Source organism: Zootoca vivipara, chromosome 16, assembly GCF_965207765.1.
Source record: "Zootoca vivipara chromosome 16, rZooViv2.hap1.1, whole genome shotgun sequence".
Classification (NCBI taxonomy): Eukaryota; Metazoa; Chordata; class Lepidosauria; order Squamata; family Lacertidae; genus Zootoca; species Zootoca vivipara.
Window position 1 is genome coordinate 40596991 of NC_142599.1, and position 23050 is coordinate 40620040.

Below are 23050 nucleotides of genomic sequence, written 5' to 3' on the forward strand. Positions count from 1 at the left end.
TTGCAGCAACAGGAAGGCTGAAGAGGAGTGTATCTGCTGCTGGTCATGAAGGCGTTCCTGAGATTCCTTGCGCACAAGGAGACCCAGACCATTGGACCATTTTGATCCAATGCAGATTTTTATCTATCTGCCTCCCCTGTTCCTGAATCTGATGTATATCTTCACTTACCCCTTCTTGCCTGTGCTGTTTCCATCAAAAGCAAGGCTGAAGAGGAGTGCTGGACCCCTTCCATAATCACTGGATAAGTCTTGCTCTTTGGCCTGGTCATGGGACTTTGAGGGCCAATGTTTAAGCCTGCTGGTAGGCTGTACCTCTGGCTCAGCTGGCAGCAATGCGAGAACTTCAGTGGCTCTTTCCCCTGAATTCCTTGGCATTGGCTCCGGGAGATGTGCCTGATCTCCCATGTTGGTCTGAGGGATGCAGGGTTCAATCTGCATTGGGGGAAAAATATTACAGGAGGGACTCTTGAGATGCAACTCCTAGAAGAGTTCCTGGGCATTTTGACCTACCTGCACCCTGGACCAAATTAAAGTCCTGTCCAAGGCCAGCGTTCTCTATGAAAGGATACCAATTTGCACCTTCCCTGCACCTCAGTCCCAGCCATTAGGGCTAGCTTTCTAGTTCCATGGGCTCCTGAACAACTTGCCATAACTAAGTCCCTGAGAGAGCAAGTGGAATGGGCCATTTTGAATTGACAAAAGTATGTCCTTTCCATTCTCCAGCACTCAGTTATTACTTGAGATTCCAGGTTAAAGAAATGATAAAATGAGTATTTTGGGAAGAGTGCAGAACAGCTGGTGAGTGGAGAGCGCAATCCTGTTAGGTTCACTGGGGGAAGGATGTGGGAAGCAGAGCCCTGCAGCCAGAGGCCTGAATTCTCCATTCACTAGCTGGTGAGGGGAGGGTTCAATTCTGCCCCCTTTAACTGGGCATGCATGCTTTCCTGATGGGAACAGGCTCTTGGCACAAGCCTCCCCTTGTGCCATAATCCATTTGTTAGGTCTTTTGATCAGAATGTTTGGGTCATTGGTCTGTTTTTTTTAATCCAAATAATTTTTATTGGTTCAATGTAAATACAAGGACAACATATAACTACAGTAACTTGTCCAGTGGTACATTCTTATTAAGTTTCATATGCAGCACACAGTACACAAACAATACATGTATTTATGCATTGTCAAGTCAAGTAGTTTCTCTACAGAGATTCTTACGTTGGGGGTGGAATAAAAGTATATTTTGTCTCATTTTATGAAGGAAAGGAATGGAAGCCTTGTCTCGCCAAAACTGTCTATCTTTGAAGTGCCTTTAATTACCCTTCTATGATGAGTAAGGCTCTATTCTGATAGAGCCACATTCCAAATGTTATTTAAGCAGATTCCAATGGGGATTTCTATAGGTTGTTTCCAGAATTGACCTTTGTAAATCAGGTTGCTGATAATAGTAAAACTACAAAGTCTCTGCATTGAAGGTTATTGTTTAAATTTGAGTCTAATGATAACAAGGCAAGAGTTGATGTGGGTGGAAGGCATTGCTGCATAATTTTGGAAATAATGTGAAACAGCTTTTCCCAAAAAGAGTATATCTACCTGCAGTTCCACCAAACATGGAAATATGAGCCTTTCCAGCATAAGGGAGAGATGCTAGAGTTTCTCTTGGATGGAAGTGATGGAGTCAAGTGACAGCGAAAGATAATTTTAAGAGAAGCTTCCTGCAGATGAGCAGAGATAGTTCGTAGGGACAGGTTGTGCCAAATTGATGGCTATTTATTATCGGGTCACTAGCCTGTTTGAAATCTTTTGCTGTTACTTTAAAAATAACAGATTACAATTTTAATAATAATTTCATAAGTAATAAATGCCTCCCAAATGTATCAGGTGCTTTAATTGTTATTATCTACCAATCACCCCTTCATTACTTTGCACAACAATCATCTCACCTTATCATCACCATCTTCTGAGTGGCTCCTCTCTGAGTTCCAGACTGTAAGACAACTTTTCCCCTTCTCTTGCATCAAAGAGCAAACACCTGTGGAATGCAACATGAGACATATTATTGAGTCCATGGCACTGACCAGTCTCTGCCTTTTGGGATAAGCAAAATTAAGGTAGAGATATACAGTGGTACCTCTAGTTACGAACTTAATTCATTCTGGAGGTCTGTTCTTAACCTGAAACTGTTCTTAACTAGAGGCATGCTTTCGCTAATGGGACCTCTTGCTGCCGCTGCGATTTCCATTCTCATCCTGGGACAAAGTTCTGAACTCGAGGTAACTATTCCAGGTGAGCGGAGTTTGTAACCTAAAGCATTTGTAACCTGAGGCATTTGTAACTCCAGGTACCACTGTATTTGGCAGGAAGCCCCTTCACAGGCGAGATGGAAAGAAGATCAATATAGATGGTTCTACCTCTTCTATGCCTTTCTAATCTGATCTTCCAGCACATCCACATCACCATCACCATTATTGCCAGAAGAGCTATGAGGGCAGGGATAAGCCATGGACCCCAACTCAAGGCTCCAAACTGTCCACCTGCAATGAGCAATAAGAGTATTTCAAAACATACTCTAATAACAACCACCAGAGTGACTCTCATAGAGTCATAGAACTGTAGAGGTGGAATCGACAATTAGAGTCATCTAGTCCAACCCCCTGCATTGCAGGGATCTTTTGCCCAAGGTGGGGCTTGAACCCATGGGCCCGAGATTCAGACCTGGCCCAGAGCAGTAGAATAAATAACATGAAATAAGCAAGTGTTGTTAATCTGTTCCGTTTGTATTGCAAGAATTTGGACTGTGAATGCCTGTCAGACACACTTGTCTGCTCTGAATCTTTTTCTTGTGCTTGGAATAGAAAGAGATGGGGGCAGCAGCAGCAATTCACAGGATCAGGGCAGTCTTCAAGGAGTGCTGTGTATGCTCCAATTCTGCTGAGAAGCATGCGAAGAGCAGCATTTATGACTACAAACAGAACTCCTCAAATCCCTCATGTTAAGGGCCATCCTGCCTATTCACCATCACAAGCACCCCTTTTGGATAATGAAGGAAAGGATACATTGCTCACCTTCCTCACTCTGGCAGATGTTGAGCAAGTCAAAGGAGGCTCTCTTTTGGTCAACAGGATTGCTGACCAGGCAGGTGAATTTGGAGTCAAAAGACCTGTTCCAGTAGAAGACACGGAGCTCCCTGCCATTGTCAAAAACCTGGTAGTGATTCACACTCTTTCCTAAGGCCCTGTGAGGAACCCCTGTTTTCCAGGAGACCTTGAGATCTTCCCTTCCAGGTGTGTGGCATCGCAAGGTCACATTACATCCACGTGGAGTCTTGCATTTCACTTGGTGGTGTATCTGTGGTGTTGGCACCAGCTCTGTTGAACACAAATGAAATCAGCATAAGGTTGTGTCCCACTTGTTCCAGTACCTTTGTAGGGAAATGGTGCTGATCCTATTCCATGAGCCAAACACTGAAAGCAAAAACTTACCATAAACAGTGAGGCTGAAACGCTGTTCTTGATACTGTGATTTAGTAAACCAGATGCGAGTATTGTAGATTCCACCATCATCCAACTCCAGGTCTTTGATCCTCAGTGTTGTCTCGTCCACCATGTCTAGCCGTTGTCCAAACCGGTCAGTGGGACTTGGGTGCTCCAGTTTACCGTGGCTGAATTCCCCCAGCCAATAGTCTATGCCATGCCTTTGGGGACGAAAGTCCCATTCAGTTTTCTCCACTGTTATTCCTAGAGATACATTGGCAGGAAACAAGACTGATCCTCCCAGGATTCCCTTCACCTGATGGGTTGGATTCCCCACTGCATGGCTTAAAGTTTCTAGTGAGGGGAGGGTGGTGGGGGAGGAGATACAAACAAAGGGGAAAATAGTATCAGTATTGTTTCTAGTATTAAAATGTAATAGGGAGGGTTCTAAAAATGATATTGCAGGTGTCAATGGGTGGGTAAAGGTGTGAATCTTCAGCATATTTTAGAAACTCTACAATTAAGGTGCCAGGTGCATTTCTGTGGGGAGAGACATCTACAGTTTAGCAGCCTGCCACAAAGAAGGTTTTCTCCTGGGCTGGCACTCCCCCAAATAGATGAGGGAGGTGAAACTACCAAGAGTGCCCCTTCTGCTGGTTTTAACAGGTGAGATGGTCTATGGGGAAGGAAGTAGTCTCTCAGGTATTTGAACCTAAATCCAATAAATTTTACAATTTCTCCTAGCTGTCCCAACAACGTGGCCCTTTACTGGAAGAGAAGGACATTGTTATAAGTCCAAAGTTTAATTCCAATAATCAAGTGCACTTTGTTCTCCAGCAATCTGGTATCCAGGAACTGGAATGCTGAAACACTCAGACAAAAGATTGGCCCAGCAGATTTTTTAAAAAGAGAAAAAGTTTAGAAATAAAATAATGTGAGTTCTGAACTTCATCTGTAAATAAAGCAATTGATTAAACACTTAAACCTTTTCAAAGCTGTCCATTGAACTGATTTTGGGGTGGAAATTCTGAAAAAGAAGTAGAATTTCCCCAACCAAGGAACAAAACTTCATTTATTTCAGTTCACAAGATTTATGTACTTCTTGCTTGTAAGATAGTCTCAAAGCAGTTTAGAAAACCAGTGCTGTACAAAATTTCTGTTAAAAACTCAGCACAAAAAGATCCAACCCAGTGAGAAATTATTCTAAGAAGCAATGTTTATGCACTATTTTTGTGTTCAACTGAGCTAAGTTAACACAGAGTTCAGAGAAGAAACTGACTCTGTTTCACCAAGATCCCCAGTCCCCTTTTTCTGCTCATTGGTTGGCTCCTCTAATTCACTGTTTGCTCTTAACTGACATTTACAGTATTTTGTATTGGTTAATGACTGACACATGATAGGAAAGAATCCTGCAGGAAAACATTTCTGCCCTAGAGACAAGGTTGACTTGCAATCACCATGTCCAGTGTTTTTATCCCATTTCACTCCACACCTTCAGAGGAGATCATAGAATCATAGAATCATAGAGTTGGAAGAGACCACAAGGGCCATCCAGTCCAACCCCCTGCCAAGCAGGAAACACCATCAAAGCATTCCTGACAGATGGCTGTCAAGCCTCTGCTTAAAGACCTCCAAAGAAGGAGACTCCACCACACTCCTTGGCAGCAAATTCCACTGCCGAACAGCTCTTACTGTCAGGAAGTTCTTCCTAATGTTTAGGTGGAATTTTCTTTCTTGTAGTTTGAATCACCTTCACCAGAATCACCAGATGATCACCTTCATTATAAATGCAGATTGCCCTCCCAAGTTCAGCTCAGTAACAAATATCACACACAAATAAATTTCAAAAGCCTTCTGTTGGAGCTTCCATTGAAGCCAGCAAGTATGTTCTGGGAGGGTTCCAGCTGGGGAGAGGATGCCCTGAGTGCTAGTAACTAATATTGCCATTGATTTCCTTCTTCATAACAAATGAAACTCAGATATTTAGGTGGGTTTGTTTGTTTGCTTGCTTGCTTGCTTGCTTGCTTTAGGGAGAAAGCATTGAAGTCCTTACCCAAGGAAGAGCACAGCAGTAGTCTGAAGAAGAGTGCTTCTGGGAGAAAAATCCACCATCGTAGTATCTCTCCGGAAGTGCAGAGAGCCATGAGTGGCAGTCACGCACCAGAATGTCCGTTTCTGGGACTCACAGATGGGGAGACTTGCTGCTGTTGAGCTCAGGTCCTGCCTGTGAGTATTGAGGCATCTGTTTCACCACTGTGAGGAAGATAGCTTCATTTTCCTTCCCAGGATAGATGCTGTAAAATAAGCCTGTTTATTCATCTTTAAGCATAGCCTGAGTCCAGAGTCTTATTTGCAAGAGCTGTGAACTTTCGAACGCAATAGTTGGCTCCTTCCTCCTCTCCTCTTTATACCAGCAAGGCTGTCTGTGCTCGCTTTCCCTCCCCTTCTCATGCAAGCAAAACTGAGTTTTCCTTTCATTGTTTCTGACTCTTCCTTTCACTGCTCTTTGTTCCTCCCCATATAAACCAAGAAGGATCAGTGGAGGACGAGAAAGAGTGTGCGAGCTCAGGGTGTTTCTTTGTATGTTATACACCTGCCTATGTGCCTGTCAAAGGTTTCTGTTAAGAAAAGGCGGCTCTTCCATATATGGCAGCCCTAAATTGACCATAATAACAGCGGTCAATTGACAGGTTTGCAGACAGGTCCTAACTGACCACGTTTCATTCCGCAAGCAAAGGCCCTTGCTCACAAGTAAACCCAGCGCCATGCAGATGGTTTGCTTTTGTCAGAGTGCAGAGCGTGCTTGTTTTATCCTGCGGGGCAACGGTTCCCCCCACAACAACAACCCAAGCGTACCCCGAGCCTTCCGGGGAATGGGGGGAGCTGTGCCGCTTTGTCGGCGGCACCAGAAAAGTGGCATAGTTCATCCTCTTGCCTGCTTGCCTGCCTGCCTGCCTCCTTCAGCTGGGAGCACAGCGACACCAACAAAGTGGCGCAGCTGCCCCCCTTCCCCCGATGGCTCGGGGTATGCTTGGAGTCGCGGGCACAACAAATGTCACCCCCCCTCAGGATGGCACCCAGGGCGGCTGCCCCCACCTTGCTCCACCTCTGTCTATGTGCAAAATCCAGAATTGTGTCTCTGCTGCAGTGAGCCATGATTTGTTGGCAAGGACTAGAAGTTAATGAAGGGCTTTTGTCATTTCCAGTTGTCTCAAAAGTGAAACTAAATTTCTTTTCTTTTTTTTAAATATATTTTTATTAATTTTTCCAATTAAAACCAATTATATCACATTCATTATTTCAAATTATACACATATATATCAATCAAACCGAATGTTATGCCAAATCATCTAGAAAATTTTTTTGGGTTCCCATGCTTCAAGAAATTGGGGATTCCTCGCAACCGTCCACTGCCGTCTTTTTTCTAAAGTTCAAATCGTCTCTCCGAGTTCATAATAATCCAGATCTTTCCCTTACAGTCACATAGATGTTTTCCTCTTTCAACCGATTATTTCCCAGCTGCTGAGATAAATGTCAAACAAAGTTTCACAAATGTTCTTTCTCCTGTGTGAGTTAATCGGTCCAGCCTCCCCATAAATCTTCTTGGTCTGGAGCGTCCCTATTGCGTCGACTCTCAACACGAAGCAGCGCCATCTTAAAAAAACTCAAATCACTTTCGTTTTCTCTCATAGATTAACGATCTTTATAAAATTTACAGCTTTTCCAGGCAGAAGAACCAGACCTCACACCATGCATAGACTCTTGGTAAATTAATGGATCTCCTTGCCCTATAGCTGAACTTAGCTTCAGGTCGCTGCTCCAATTCAAAGTGCGTCACAACTCATAAATCCTCCGAACGCGTCCAGGCACTCCTCCCATCCAACTAGAGGGGGGCTTTTCTCGTCAGCAACTCCTCATCTTCAAAAAATATGCTCAATAACAACAGTTTATAAAGTTCAACTCACACAGTCTTTTGCTTCTCTTTCACTCCAAACAAGCCAGGACATCACGTCTGGGAAGGTACGAAGTAACTCATATGAAAAAAAATAAAAAAGACTCGCTTCCCTTATCGCTCCGTCCCCATCAATCCTTCTTCCAGATGAAATACAGCCTTTAACTCCTCACCCTCAGCAGCATAGATTTCTCGGCAGTAAACAGCGCTTCTGCCCCTCCTTCTGAAGTATGTCCATAGATTTAAGCCTAATTATCTTCTTTAATCATGGAAATCCCCGCCATGCAGATTAGCGTCCGGGAGTCCTGGCCCTCGTAAGTGCTTCAGCCCAAGCTCCCCCCACTCCATAAACAGTCGGAGTGGGTCTGGGGGCATCGCGGGCCAGCGGACCCTCTCCGTAACCCCCGGAGAGGGTAGGGGGTTGCCATTTACTCCCCTAGCAACCGCCAAATTCCTTACGAAGGTCAGAGGGATGGAAAACAGGTCCGCCATTCCTGCAGGCGGAAACCGGAACCCGTGAAACTAAATTTCTTAGAGGAGGAGAGTGCAGTCCACATGGGCAGGATGTGGAGGTGTTGGTTTAGCAGCAACAAAAAGCCAGATGCTTGGGGGGGGGGGGAGTTCACAGAAAAGAAGCAGGAAAATTCCCAGTCCCTGAACCCAAAGGAATGTTCATACGTGCCTGAACCCCAAAATAATTTTGGGCTGCCCCATATCCTATATCTCTATGATCAGGAGACTTTCCCCTTCAAGCCCAACAATCCTTTCCTTTGATCAAAGTTATCCTGCTTATGCAACACACATCTACATGTGAGATGTTTCTAGTATGTTTCCAAGCACAATTCAAAGTATTGGTGCTGACCTTGAAAGCCCTAGATGCTCTCGGCCCAGTAGACCTGAAGGAGCATCTCCACCCCCATCATTCAGCCCAGACACTGAGGTCCAGTGCTGAGGGCCTTCTGGCGGTTCCCTCACTGCGAGAAGTGAGGTTACAGGGAACCAGGCAGAGGGCCTTCTTGGTAGTGGCGCTCGCCCTGTGGAACACCCTCCCATCAGATGTCAAGGAAATAAAAAACTACCTGACTTTTAGAAGACATCTGAAGGCAGCCCTGTTTAGGGAATTTTTTTAATGTTTGATGTTTTATCATGCTTTTAATATTCTGTTGGGAGCTGCCCAGAGTGGCTGGAGAAACCCAGTCAGATGGGCAGGGTATAAATAAATGTATCATTGTTGTTGTTGTTGTTGTTGATGATATGACATCATAGGTACCAAAAAAATTAGGAACTTAGGAAAACAAGAAGCTGCCTTATGCCAAATCAGACTACAGTATTGGTCCATCTAGCTTAGTAATGTCTAACACTGACCACCAGCAACTCTCTGGGATTTTAGGCAGGAGTCTCTCCCAACCCTACCTGAAGAAGCCGGAGATTGAACCCAGGACCTTCTGGTTGCAAGACAGATACTCTGCTACTGAGCTACAGTCCTAGGCCCATATGGGAATCAAACGCATGGTTAGCATCATGTTCTAACCAACTGAGATAACTTGCCATTATTTTGGGTGTGCGTACTGCAAAATATAATGGGACGCAGGTGGCGCTGTGGGTTAAACCACAGAGCCTAGGGCTTGCCGATCAGAAGGTTGGCGGTTTGAATCCCCGTGACGGGGTGAGTTCCCAATGTTTGGTCCCAGCTCCTGCCCACCTAGCAGTTCGAAAGCACGTCAAAGTGCAAGTAGATAAATAGGTACCGCTGCAGCGGGAAGGTAAATAGTGTTTCCGTGCACTGCTCTGGTTCGCCAGAAGCAACTTAGTCATGCTGGCCACATGACCCGGAAGCTGTACACTGGCTCCCTCAGCCAATAATGCGAGATGAGCGCGCAACCCCAGAGTCAGTCACGACTGGACCTAATGGTCAGGGGTCCCTTTACCTTTACTGCAAAATATGCCTTGGCCTCCTACATACGCAGCTTGCCTTGCAAAGGGGTGGACTCTTCATAGGACATTCTGAAGTTGGGGTTGGATGGCCCACCTGGCAGGGATGTTGTGACTGGGTTTTCCATGCTGACAGAGCTGACAGACTTGAAAGCTACCTTATACCACGTCAGACCCTAGGGGTCTATCTCATTCTGACCAATCTACAGTGACTGGCTGTGGGCCTGGCTTCTTGGGGCTTTCAACAGAACACCCACCTTCAGTGACATGGGGCTGGTGCAGAAAATAATGCCTGTTGGAGGTAAAAAAAATTTTTTTATGGCACTCTGGCCTGGAAGGGAAGTGAGATGTAAGAGTGAAGCTGGTGGGCCAAACAAAGGAAACTGTTTTGGTTGGGGGGCTGTGGTCAAAGCAGGAGGGGCTGAACCAAGCAAAGTGGAGCCCTGCAAATTGAAGCCCATCTTATCTGACAAAGGGCAGTGGCAAGGAGGATGGAGTCAAAAAGCACTTGGCTAACTCTTTTGACTGTCCAAACCACAGGTAAGGAAGGAATCTGGCAGGACACCTGAAGCCAGCCCAGGGTCCTCCTTCCATGTGTCCTCTAGACTGATTCCTTTGTAGTGTGTGGGTGATGCTCCCCGGTGTAGACAAAATGTGGATCCCAGATTGTAAGGGTTACCAGCAGCATTGACTATTTGAATGGATGGTGGATATTTTGCCAAATGCAAAAGCATTGACTGGATGCAGGTGGAACCTTGCAAAACCTGCAACCTCCTTTGCAAGGAGGAAGCTTCAAGCATCGTGGACATTGTGCCTTTGCCATTTTTTAGTGGGACATAAATCTTCCCTCTCTCCTTTCTCTTTTATAAATAGGCTCTCCAAGTAATGCAGTGCAGAATCCTTACTTGCATCAGGTAGATGGGATCCTGAGAGGATCAGTCCTGCTTGCTGTAAACCAGGGCTAGGCAACCTAAGGCCCATGGGCCACAAGCGGCTCACGGGGGTCATTTAACCAGCCCACGAGCTGCCCCCGAACCGAGCTGCCCACTCAGTGAGTCCCCATGCACTGCACTAAACCAGCACGAGCGGGGATTCGCTTCCGTGGTGCCAGAAATCATGTCTGTGCATGTTCAGCCACCGGAAATCGTGTCTGCACAGACACAGGAAATCGCGGTCGCCGCACTCATGTGCGTGCATGATCCGACCTATGGAGGGATCTCTGCTGGAGTGAACCAGCCCAGGGGAGGGGGTAAACCTTGCTGACCCCTGCTATAAACATTCCCTTAGTAGAAGCCGTGGAAAGAATCAAATGGGATTTCCAGTCAAAAGCTGGTTTGGCATTTTGGCTTACTGAATTCAGGGATGAAAAACTGGAGGGGTCTAATCCGACAGACAGATTTGGGCAGAGGCTGAAAGTAGCCAGCAAGACTGCTCTGCAGATCAAAGTTTTGGAGACAGAGGACAGTGGAACATATAAAGTTCATGTGAGATTTGTTACAAAAGTGTTTCAAGAACACACCTCCCTCTTTTATGTATATCGTAAGTAAAATTTTCACTGTTTGGGTCTACTAGTTGTGAAACAGAGAATAAAATAGGATCTAGCCTTTTCCCCCTTGAGAGCATTTTTACTGGCCTGACACTTGTGGAGGGCACAGATGACCTGCATTCCTCCTCCATTTTCAACAGAGCCAGTTCCAGAGTCAACAATTCTACCCCGAGATGTGTCTGAAACTCCTGAGGGCTGCAACATGACCCTACAGTATGTGGTGTCTGGAAAATGAGAATTTGACATCTTCTGGAAAAGAGGGAATGCCCCCCCCTCCCCAGGTTTAGAAGATGACATGGGCTGGTACCATCTTTCTGACAACAACAGCGATCTCCACTTGTCCTGGCTGCCCAACTCATCACAGCCCAACTTCACCTGCCTGGTCACCAATCCAGCCAATCAACAGAGCAACTCCTTCAACTTGCTCAGCACCTGCCAAACTGAGCATGAGTTGCCTTAGAACATTATTCAAAGATGTTTTAAAAAGAAGAACACTGAGTTAATGGAATCAAATATTTTCTGGGGTATGTAATGGGCAAGGGGGGGGGAGAGCAAGCACAAAGTGCTCCCAGCATAAAAACAGATCTCCCTCTCTGAACATTCACATGACTGTGAGTTTTAAAAATCCACTAGGGCTCGACAATAAAAGGATAAGAGCATAGGAACACGAGAAGAGCCTGTTGGATCAGGACAATGGCCCATCTAATCCAGCATCCTGTTCCTATAGGAAACCAGCAAGCAGGATCTGAGCACAAGAGCAATCTCCTGCGGTTTCCAGCAACTGGAATCCAGAAGGTTGTAAGATCAGCTGGATAGCTCAGTTGGTTAGAGCATGGTGCTGATAATGGCAAGGTTGCAGATTGGACCCCCCCCCCCCGGTATGGGACAGCTGCGTATTCCTGCACTGGAGGGGGTTGGACTAGATGATCCTCAGGGTCCCTTCCAACTCTGCAATTCTATGTTTCTGCATCAGAGCCTAGCTAGGTCCATGAGCACAACCTGGAATGCACATTCTTCATCTCAGGACCCTGGAGGGAGGGTGCTAGAGGCCAAAACCCACCAGGGCTGGACCACCACATGTTGCCGCCTGACAAGAAGGTGGTGCCCTGTCCCTCCCTCACATTGGGCTGGCAGCTCAAACTTATTTTGGGGGGCCTGTGATGGGAAGGTGGTTTCCTGTGGGCAGCAGGCTTCATGAGGGGGCACAGGGCAGGCTGTCCCCCAACATCTCAATGCCACACTCTCCATCATCTGCCTCCAATGTTCATAGCTTATCTTTTTTGGCTGCAATTGGGAATTCATCAAGATTGGGAGCTCTCCAGATTTTGCTGGTGGCTGTCCCTCCCCCTCCATTCCCTCCTCTTTTATCTATAGGGGAAAAACGTCCCCCTGTCTTGGGAGAGCCGGAGAGTTATCGTCATTCTTCTGGGACTTCTGGTGCAGATCACAATTACCATCTCTGTGAATGTATTTGGAAGAAAGAAGAGGAACTGAAGCTGATGAAGATCTCTGGGAGGGAGATGAAATGCCCTTTGAGGGGAATTTTTGCAACTTAGCTGCCTGGTGGGCAAAAGAGAGAAAATTAATGGAGGGAAATAGTCGCAAACCATTAGAATGAAAACAGCCCAGTACTGTAAATTGCCATGCCTAGCGTCTCTGATGCTACATTTTCTATATCTGAGAGGTTGGTAGGTAAAACAGTAATTCAAGGGTTTGGAAGCCATCCTGCAGTTTAGAAGGTCACAGCATGTATATATTTATTTTTTATTTACTTCGTAAATAAAATAAAATTTATACGCTGCTTGTTAGAGGGGGGAAACCCTCAAAGAAGTTTGCAAAAAGAGAAAACAATAAAATCAAGAAAAAATTACAAAGCTACTTTGAAACATACAAAAGTTAAGAAAAACTGAAACAAATTGAAAGTACCTCAACTGGCTACCTGTGTTGAGATGGCTCTGCGACGATCGGCCTCTTGTCTTTCGCCTTTACTTCTTCAAACCTCTCAAATTAAAAGAAGTACTAACAGGGGTTTATGAGGTAAAATAAAAACATTCCACGCTTCCCTTTAGTCTTACAACACCCCCTATAACTCTTGGGGTTTTAGAATAATTTGAGAGTATTATTTCCAGTACGTACGTGGCCAGGTACCTTAATGAACCCAGGGCTATAACTGAGACAGTTCCTTGTGTACACAGATAAGGGCTTCACTCCACTAGAAACTCCCCTACTGAAAAGCTTTCCTCCTTCCTGAGGTAACTTTGTCACAACCCAGAACTTGTCCCCTTCCTGTCCCCTGGTGCCCTCTCAGACACAAATTAACCCTTCTAGTCCTGAAGGCTGTTTTGTCTTTAAAAAGAGTATTCCCACCAAATGAGTTTCAGGATACCTTTGCTGGAAAAAAAAATATCACAGGCGATGGTTTGTATAACACTTCAACTATGCACATTTATTCTATTATTTCTTGATGGTTGCTTTCGGGTTTTATTAGTACAAACTTAGTTTCAGTGGTATTGCTCCTAATAAGCAAATATCAGATAACCTAACGAATACCACATCTACTCTAATCCACCCTCCTCACAACCTCCCACCTCAAATCCCTCTCAACTGACATAACGGTTGCCCTTTCTATTTCAACCCTCAGCAGGCCACGCCTCCCATGGAATGTTGCTGTCAGTTAACCAGGAGTCTGTGTTAACCCTTTGATAGGTCGGTTGTGAAAGAAAAATATAACAGAACAGTTTCAAATTCGTCACAGCTTCCATTTGATCTACTGAAGATGTGCCAGTTTTTCTTCCTTTTGTCACCCTGAGTTTTTGCTCTCAGAGCTGCTATATTCATTGAGGATTTTTAAAGGTTTGTGGCTGAAATGAAGACCTTGTAAAAGAAGACCTTATATTTATTTTTCCTCCCAAAAAACACACCACGGCTTATTTTCAGGGGATGTCTTTTTTTTTTTGCTGTCTTTGCGGAGGGGGGAGAGACGGAGCGAGGCGAAACGGGGTGTGTGTGTACAGAGCACAGACTGCCCACCTCGCGGGGGTAACCTCCTGCTGCTGCATCTGGGTAAGGAAAAGGGGACTTCTCCCTCGCGCGCACGCACGCACAAGAGCACCAGAGCACCCCCCATTTTAAGCCAGGTCTCCCTGCTCGCCACCCCACCCCTCTGTGGACCAGGAAACTTCAGCAGGCGGCAGCGGCGCAGTGCGAGGAGCCCAGCGGGGCAGCAGCTCGGCTTTGCCAAACTCACGATGACAATCAAAGCAGGCTTCACTGCAGTCAGGAAAGCGCGCTCGGCGTCCAGAACTTTCTCCCCCGCCCCACTTCCTCCTCCTCCTCTGGGCTACCTTTTCGAGGTTGAGCCTCCTCTCTCTGCTGCCCCCCACCCAGCGCCATCCTCCTCACTCCAGAGGGGTCCGCACTGCCCTCTCCCTCTCCCACTCCAGCTATTTATACCGCTCCGGCACCAGACACGTTCGTGGCTCACAAGAGCAATAACTTTGGGCGCAACAAGGGCACCGCGAGTCATTTTTCTCTTAGCCAGCACTGTCTGTTCTGCTCTGCTGAGGATGACACAGGGCTCTTTCTCGGCGCTCGTAAGCAATGCCCAAAGAAACGCGGCGGCTGTAAGAAACCCGCTCTCCCTTTGCACAGAAAGGAGTATGGAAAGGCGGCGACAGCAGCTGCCTCTTCCGCAGTACACCTCCATACATCCCCTCTTGCTCCAAACAGCGAAAGGGTTCTCCCCACACATCTCTCCCCTTCCCACCCGCCGCCCTCACTTTGTGCACAGCAAGCCGAGCTGTCTGTTCTTTTCCCCTAAGGTCTCGCGCCGCCGGCAGGCAACAGCCCTCAGCTCTCGCACGCAGCACACGGGGCTGACTGATAGGGCGCCAGGAGGCAGGCAGTGATTGTCCATTCGCAGCTAATGATCCCCGCCGGCACTTGGGCTGGAAAATGCGCGAAAGCTACACTCATGCCCCGCCCGGCGCCTACTCACGCTGTGAAATCCGATCCAAGTCCAAGCGGCTCAACAGTCCCCGTGGCAAAAGGCGGCTGCATGGGAGCCGCTTCGGGGAGCACAGCGCAGCGTGAAGAGCCTGGTGAGAGGCAGCTGCGGCTGCAGGTGAAGCCCGGGATCTGCGTGGGCGACTGGGGGTGAACGCCCTGAGCGCTGCGGCGGTAGTGAAGAGGTGCCCAATCAGCCCGCTTCTCAGCTGATCGGGCGCCTCTTCGCTACCGCCGCAGCGCTCAGGGCGCTCGTCCCCAGTTGCCCACGCAGATCCTGGGCTTCACCTGCAGCCGCAGCTGCCTCTCACCAGGCTCTTCGCGTTGTGCTGCGCTCCCCGAAGCGGCTCCCACCCCCGGCTTATTTTCGGGGGATGTCTTATATTTATTCTACTAATGAAAAGCCTGACATGGCTTATTTTTGAGGACCATCTTATTTTAGGAGAAACACTGTATATGGAAATATGTATAAGAAAATGCATCTAGCAAAACCATATTTCTTCTTCATTTTTTTTAAAAAGGGAGAACCTCTAAAAAAGGAGAACAGTAATAGACCCTGATGAATAAGTCTCAGTATGCCTCCTCATTAGGGAAATGTATAAAATGATGTCTGAGTATAACCAAACATGGTCAGGAAGGGAGGGAAGGGGGGAAATCAGTTCAGTCCCATCCCCCCCCCCCGAATAATGACTGAAGTGGACATCCCAGAAGGTGCACCACAACCAAACTGCACCCACACAGCACAAGAGACGTGTCAGAGGCGAGAAGATGTGGTCAGATAAACTCCAGAAATAGATGCAACCTTCACCAGTATTTGCTGGCCTGCTGTTTTGCACCTAGGCTCTCTGACATTTAAACTGCAGGAAGAGAGTTTGTTCTCACAGGCTGATATTTATAACACACCTAGAACAACGGCTAATATCTTCTGTATCTCAGAAGTGGGAGGAGAAAGACAAGGGTGGACTTATGGCCACAGGAAACAGTCAACGACCTCAACACCCATCTCTCAGGGCCCATCCATACCTTGGCTCCGTGTGGATTACGAACCCCTCATGCATCTTCTAATCCTTCTCCTTCCACTCCTGCTGCCCCAGACTTTCTCATCCCTAAATCTGCACATGCCCCATGCAATCAATGCAGCTCCCCTACTCAGATTTCTAAAGCATAGGGGATCTCTGGCTTAGGGAGAAGAAAGCAAAGGGAAGCAGCAGGAGTTGGAGGAGAAGACTGCATGGATGAGGGTGGAATGCAAGGGGTTCACAATCCATCTTAAGGAGAAGTGTGGATAAGATCCAAGTCTGCCCTCTTTTGCATTTTCTCCATAACTCAGAAAGCTGCCTTATACAAAGTCAGACCTGTGCTAATGTCTCTATATTTGTATTTTCTTAAGAAGCAGACAAGGCAAACTGAGGCATTGGAAAGGTTTATTTTAACATTTATAAGAAAGGAGGGATCCATAACAACTATGTTCCCTCAACCTTTTTTCCTGGTACTATAGTTTTAAGGAGTTTATTGTTATGGACCTCCATACGCATTGCCCAGGCTTGCAGCCCAGAGAAGTCTCTTCAGTGCTGCTAACACAGCGATTTGAACCCCCACCCCCACCCCCGGAGATGCACTCCATTGTCTCTCAAGACAGATGGATGCCAACAACATCTCTTCTTGCAACAGTACTGTGAGGTAGGTCAGGTTGAGTGACAGTGGTCGCCCAATGCTCTTGCTGAGAAGCTATAGAAATCCTGATCTCTGTGGGCCTCTACTCCATCAGGCTGTCCACTGGGTCTTTTTAGTTGTTGTCGTCACACAACTGGGAGTCAGAGAAATCCTTTTCGATCCATTGCTGTTCACCCAGAGATCCACCAGTAGATCCCAGTCTACCTTTTGCCCGCTAGACTGCCAGCTCTCCATTCAGATCTACCCCACAAAAGCTCTCTGTTCCAAGGGAAGAAGGCCCAGGCAACCTTTTCTCCCTACAGTTGAAGCTTGACCAAGTTTCAGTAATCCATTTGGATCTGGGTGTAGATAATTGGAGAATTTGTTTCAGGATTCTGATCTGGGGTTGCAGAGAGATTATTGACTTCCTGAAATGAAAAGGAAAAATGTAACATCCTGATAGATGGGGTATCTTTTGTGTGTTTACATGGAAGAGCTAGTAGGGAAGGTGAGACCCACTCTTCAGCAAGGGGAAACTACCATAGCTGTGTGTGTGTAAAATAGGAGTGGGGATCAGGCAAAAGGTAGCAATCCCCCCCCCTTCATTCATTCATAAGATTTTTCCCTGCCCTTTATCGTAAGCTCCCAGGATGAGAAGATAAATCTGGCTATTGTGGCTACTAGGTATCAATATCCTTATCTTCCGTTTCCACGGAATTTGTCTAATCCTCTTTTAAAGCCACCCATGCTTGTGGCCATATCACTGGATTTTGCCAGGGTGAGTCCCATAGTTTAAATCTGCTCTGAATAAGTCTTGTGTTTTGCCTGTCCTGAATCTCCTAAAATCAACCTTCATTTCCCTCAAGGTCAGGGGTCAGCAAACTTTTTCAGCAGGGGGCCGGTCCACTGTCCCTCAGACCTTGTGAGGGGCCGGACTATATTTTGAAAAAAATATGAATGAATTCTGATGCCCCACAAATAACCCAGAGATGCGATTTAAATAAAATGACACTTGTACTCATGTAAAAACACCAGGCAGGCCCCACAAATAACCCAGAGATGCATTTTAAATAAAAGGACACATTCTACTCATGTAAAAACATGCTGATTCCCGGACCGTCCGTGGGCCGGATTTAGAAGGTGATTGGGCTGCATCCGGCCCCCGGGCCTTAGTTTGGGGACCCTGGTCTATTGTTTTGAGGGCAGATTTGTCCCTATCCTCACTCTCTAAACACTTCTTTCATGGCCCCCCTTGCTCGCCCTTTCTCCAAGCTTAAAAGCTCCCCAAGTGCTAAGTGTCTCTGTTTTAGTCCCACCATACAAGACCCTCTCACTCTCACCTGGCTCTCACCCCCTTCTGAAGGGATCCATCCTTTTGTGAATTCTGCGTAGTGAAGCCCAGGACTGACATACCCCTCCTCTCCTCTCACAGAGGCCACAGCTGCAGGGGTGAGACATCAGGCAAATTTATTTGGTTGCACTGAAAAGGCCTGCCTTGCAGGAGAACCAAAGGAAGGGAAAAGGTGTCTGTGGCTATCTTGGCTGGCTGGGGGCAGAGAAAGGGAGGTATTCCCTACCTCTCTCAGATAGAGCCATCCTGCTTTTCTTCCATAGCCAGAACCCCAAACCTGCCACCATCACGAGGAGAGGCACAACGACAACAAGCCAGAGCGGAGGATCGGAGGTGGATGATCTACCTGCATGGAGACACAGTTGTCCATTAAGAGCTTGTTGACAGCAACTGACTCTGTGCCCTTTCCCAGGATAAACATGGTTAAAAATACCTGCCTTTATGAAACCTCAAAGTTGCTTACAAAAGGGGGGGGGGACTCAATGGGTGACTGGGCGCCTGCCACTGCCTCTTAGCCTAACCTACTTCCCAGGGTTGTGGGGGTTAAATAAGGAAGGAGAGAACAATAGACGCCACCTTGAGCTCCTTGGAGAAAAAGGTGGGGCATAAACGCAACAAACCAACAAGCCATCGTTAAACTTATTTCATAAAATATATACTGCTTGATTGTAAAGAAGAAGAAAAACAGTGTCACAGTGCTTGCTGTCTTGGATGCCCGCTAAAACCTTTTTTAAAATTTCTGTAAATGTGCCCAGCCACATATTTAGCTGTGTATACTTTGAATAGTTCCCCCCCTAATGCTTATTTTATCTGTGCATTATTAATAATTATTTTATATTATTGTATGTACTCTGCTTAGAAATCTCTGTTTTGTTTCAACTGGATAAAATACATGGGGAATTGCTCACTGTGAGTTTGGCAGATGTGCAGTATGCTGACGGAGTCGCTCTTCTGTTCGGCTGGATTGGTGACCAGGCAGGTGAAGTTGGACTCTGAAGAGCTGAGCTTCCAGAACAGGTGGAGATCCCTGCCGTTCTCTGCGAGGTGGTACCTGTCTGAGCCATCTTCTAAGTCCCTGAGGGGGTCCCCTCTTTTCCAGGATACATCAAATCCCCTCTTTGCAGGCACCTGACACTGCAGGGTCACATTGCAACCATCTGGAGCCATAGAGACATCTTGGGGGATAATCTTTGGCTCTGGGACAGGCTCTGTTGAAAAACATATGAAAAACACACATCCTCTGTGCTCCCTTTCCCCATGAATGCCAGTAACTTGGTAGAACCAGCACTGCTGGGTCCTTTGCTATGGCCAATTCCACAACAAACAGATGAGGATGCCATAATAATTACCTACCATATACCGTGAGGCAGAGTTTATGATGTTGAAACACTCCTCTGACGAAATGCACACGAACTCCATATATTCCACTGTCCTCCATCTCCAGATCTTTGATCCTCAGTGTGGATTCATTGGCCATTTCTACCCTCTGCCCAAACCTGTCGTTTGGATCTGGCCGCTCCATCTTACCATCCCTGAACTTAGCAAGCTGCTCCCTTATGCCGTTCCACTGAAAGTTCCACTCAACGAAGGCCATTGCTTCTGCTGATGAGACATGGGCAGGAAGCAAGACGGATTGTCCCAGGATCCCGCTCACCTGATGCAGGGTCTGATTCTGTGATGAGTTGCTTTCAGCACCTTTTTTTTAAAAAAAAAAGGAGTAGAGAGAAAGAATGGGAAAGGTAGCAAATCACTCCAATGTCTACTGGATAGATGCCTGCAGGAAGCCCAGAGTCAAGCGTTAATCTTCTGCATTCTTGGTAAATCTTGGTATTTACGTAAGCTCTTTGCTAGATTCTGAAGTTCTGTAAGCAACTATTCCCAACTCTACAGTTCTAGGAGTCTAAATCAGTGTTGAATTGCTGAAGTAGTTTTAACTGGATTTTGAATAAAGGTGTAATTAATTGTTACTGTTTTGAATGTTGTACTGTTATTATCTTCATTATTTTCTACTAGAAGGATACTGACAAGCTGGAACGTGTCCAGAAGAGGGCAACCAAAATGGTCAAAGACCTGGAAACGATGCCTTATGAGGAACCGCTTAGGGAGCTGGGCATGTTTAGCCTGGAGAAGAGAAGGTTAAGGGGTGATATAATAGCCATGTTCAAATAGATAAAAGGATGTCATATAGAAGAGGGTGAAAGGTTGTTTTCTGCTGCTCCAGAGAAGCAGACACGGAGCAATGGATTCAAACTACAAGAAAGAAGATTCCACCTAAACATTAGGAAGAACTTCCTGACAGTAAGAGCTGTTCGACAGTGGAATTTGCTGCCAAGGAGTGTGGTGGAGTCTCCTTCTTTGGAGGTCTTTAAGCAGAGGCTTAACAGCCATATGTCAGGAATGCTTTGATGGTGTTTCCTGCTTGGCAGGGGGTTGGACTGGATGGCCCTTGTGGTCTCTTCCAACTCTATGATTCTATGATTCTACATTATGCAAATTGTTATTCTGAATAATGCTTTTTATAAGACAGAGGCCACTGTAGATGAATTTTTGGAACCAAGTGGTGGTGGCCCCCAAAAGTTTGAGAAGCACTTATCTAAATTAAAAACTTTGTCTTTTGGAGTTGATACTGTCAGCTAGAACTCTTTCAACAGCACAGAAATGGTTCAGAAGTCAGTGCAAAAAATTGCAGAGCATTTATAGCAATGCTGTTATGTTTTTGACCCAGTTGTACCTTCCAAATGAGACCTCCAACTCAGTTCTGTATGACTGCTGAATCATTATTCTCTCTACATCCAGAAAGATTTAGCTCCCATGTGGTTTCCTAATATTGAGACTGCACTGTAGTCAGGACTCAGGACATAGCATGTCAATTCTACAATTCTGAAAACAAAGTGAGCTACAAACAGGGAGAGTCAATAAAGCGAATCAAACTCACAAATGACATCCTAGAAGATAGCTCTTAATTTCAGTGCTTGAGAGGAAAACAAATCTGATTAGATCCTGCTATTTACCGTACATGTGAGGAATTTGATCCCTGTGAACCATGGAAGTAGAAATAAAACGTGCAGGATCAACCTCTCGTGACTTTAGTCACCATTTGCTAGCAAAGGAGGGTTCTCCCTCCACCTCTCACTGCCATGTTTATACTCAAATATATTTCAGGAAAAAACTAAAAATGCTGCTTTTATTGATGCAGGTGTTTATTTCATTTTTGCTGCTCAGAGTTCTACTTAATTGTGAATTTTATTTTATATGTCGTGGGGCTATTTGAAAACCTTTCAATTTTAAGAACCAGATTGCAAAAATTGCTAAGTAGAATTTTGGAAAAGGACCCCTTTTGCCTAGACAAATTCAAGAGGATTTTCTTAAAAAATATCACCAGGGGCCAGTTCCTCACCTTGTTTCCAGTTGCTAATCGGATTACAGTGGGGGAGAATGTAATAAAGTTATGAGATGACAACGAAATGGTATAGGGACAAGATAAGATTTTTGTTTTTGTCAGAGGTCATGGATGGGTAGGAATGAAAGCTGGGTCTACCATTTTGGAAAAGTCAAAGTATTTCAATAATATTATATAATATTATGCAAATTATATATTTTTATTGCTATACACGTGAAGCTTAGGAGGAAACCCAATCATAGTTCTGTTTTTGAAAATGAACTAAAAACACAGATTAGTAATATTCTTCTCAGCCACATTGAATATGTTTCTGTCTAACAAGATTCTACACCTCTGTGTCATCTTTATTTTTCCACAATTAGATATAAAGGTTGGGAACTATCAGACGTGCAGCTTTATATATTGCATAATTAAAGAAACACTACGGTAGCTTTACGATAGACAACTGACTCTACAGCAAAGCCCTCCCCTGATTTCCATCCCATTCAATTTGCCTTTCCTCATCTGATTTGCTTTTTCTCCAGCAATAGATGTTTGATTCGCCAAAGGTCTTCATCTTCACAGCTCCATTGTCAAAGTTTTACAAGCGATCAGAGAACAGTAGCTGAAGTTGTGGTTACTCCTTGCGGCGATGGAGCTGATAAGCTTCTCTCTCCTCTTTGCAAAGCATGAAAATGTACATTTCTGGTTTCCTCCTTCAACACCCACTCCCCATCAATATTCCAATGTGTTACGGTTTTAGCAAGCCTTGGCCAACTTACCAGAATAGGAGCAGATTAATGTGCCACAGAGAAGAAGGGTCTTGAGACTTTTGCTAGTGCACAACAGAGCCATCTCTGGCCTTGGGTGCAGAGAGCTCTCCCTCTACACACAAACCTTACTTGTTTCTTTAGAGGAGGAGGCGGTGGCAGGGAGTTGTGTCAGGTGTGGCTGACATAGAGCCCGCCAAAGGGGTTTGTCCCTTTTGGGTCAGCCCTTCAGGGCTGGGCCAAGGGCAAGGGAACCACCTCTTTTCTTATTGGTTTCCCCTGGGATGTTTGCGATCACTGCTGTTCAACAAGCAACCCTTCCAAATCCAGCTGAAAAGCGCTTTATATCATACAATATAAAGCGGATTGTGGTAGGGCTGTTAGGAAATTTAGTTCAGGGTTTGGTCAGTGTAAGGCCACAGGTCATGCTGAGTAATGGGGGCGTGCGTATGCAAATCCCATGGATCTAATTGGTTGGGGGGCCCCCTCTTAAAGCCTCGCCCTCCATTTTAGAGTCACATTTTTGCCTGGCGTTTGAATCCCCTCCCACCCGCCCTTTTTTTCTTGCAAGTTAGCACGACATTGCTATTGCCTTCGGGGCCGCCTGTATTCAGGGGTCAGTAGGAATTTTTCCAATTGGCTGATTGGCTTTGCCTCTTGGTTTTCGCCTACTGCGCTAGCAAATTGTCACAACTTGTTAGGTTGGCGGTTAGGCTTTTGGTTGGTTAATCGGTTGGTAGAGGGGTGTGGCACACAGATGCCTACCCTCACCTCCGTTTGCTCCATATAGAAGTATTCCGTTAAAGGAATCTCGGGGCTTACGCTCTTGTCCTTACCATCCTACCATTGGCGGGGATGGTGGGCCCAATTATAAGAGTAAGAGCCTTGGGGAACATTCTTGGGAAAAGAGAGGAGGGAATGTCTGGGCTCAGCCACCTCCTCTCCCCCAGGTATGTTTACTTGACTTCCCTTCAGGAAGTCGGAGCAGGAACTGT

The 23050-nt window shown here is 46.0% G+C and overlaps 3 protein-coding genes across 4 annotated transcripts in view; all 3 read right to left on the reverse strand.

Moving 5' to 3' along the window:
* The window catches only part of LOC148683219 (uncharacterized), a 104609-nt gene extending 98535 nt beyond the window's left edge, over positions 1-6074 (reverse strand). The window contains 6 exon segments of the mRNA XM_060269682.2: positions 170-432; positions 1938-2026; positions 2406-2528; positions 3060-3362; positions 3477-3821; positions 5521-6074. Of these exon segments, the coding sequence (XP_060125665.2) occupies positions 170-432; positions 1938-1951 (277 nt within the window). The 5' untranslated portion in view covers positions 1952-2026; positions 2406-2528; positions 3060-3362; positions 3477-3821; positions 5521-6074.
* LOC118078661 (SLAM family member 8-like) lies at positions 3013-3600 on the reverse strand. The gene is made up of 2 exons (XM_088659935.1): positions 3477-3600; positions 3013-3362 (listed from the first exon to the last, which is right to left on the reverse strand). Exons 1-2 carry the CDS (start codon positions 3598-3600, stop codon positions 3013-3015), a joined length of 474 nt encoding a protein of 157 aa, XP_088516061.1.
* A 10238-nt stretch (positions 6075-16312) lies between the features above and the next one.
* LOC118078009 (SLAM family member 8) overlaps positions 16313-23050 on the reverse strand; it is a 33762-nt gene continuing 27024 nt past the window's right edge. The window contains exons 1-6 of one of the 2 annotated variants that reach the window (XM_088659607.1): positions 22068-22609; positions 19260-19601; positions 18815-19114; positions 18133-18252; positions 17896-17996; positions 16313-16983 (exon numbers count right to left, since the gene is read on the reverse strand). In XM_088659607.1, the coding sequence (XP_088515733.1) occupies positions 16897-16983; positions 17896-17996; positions 18133-18252; positions 18815-19114; positions 19260-19601; positions 22068-22140 (1023 nt within the window). In that variant the 5' untranslated portion in view covers positions 22141-22609 and the 3' untranslated portion in view covers positions 16313-16896. Of the gene's footprint in view, positions 16984-17895; positions 17997-18132; positions 18253-18814; positions 19115-19259; positions 19602-22067; positions 22610-23050 lie in introns of those variants that run through there. The other variant, XM_060269326.2, reaches the window with a different exon arrangement.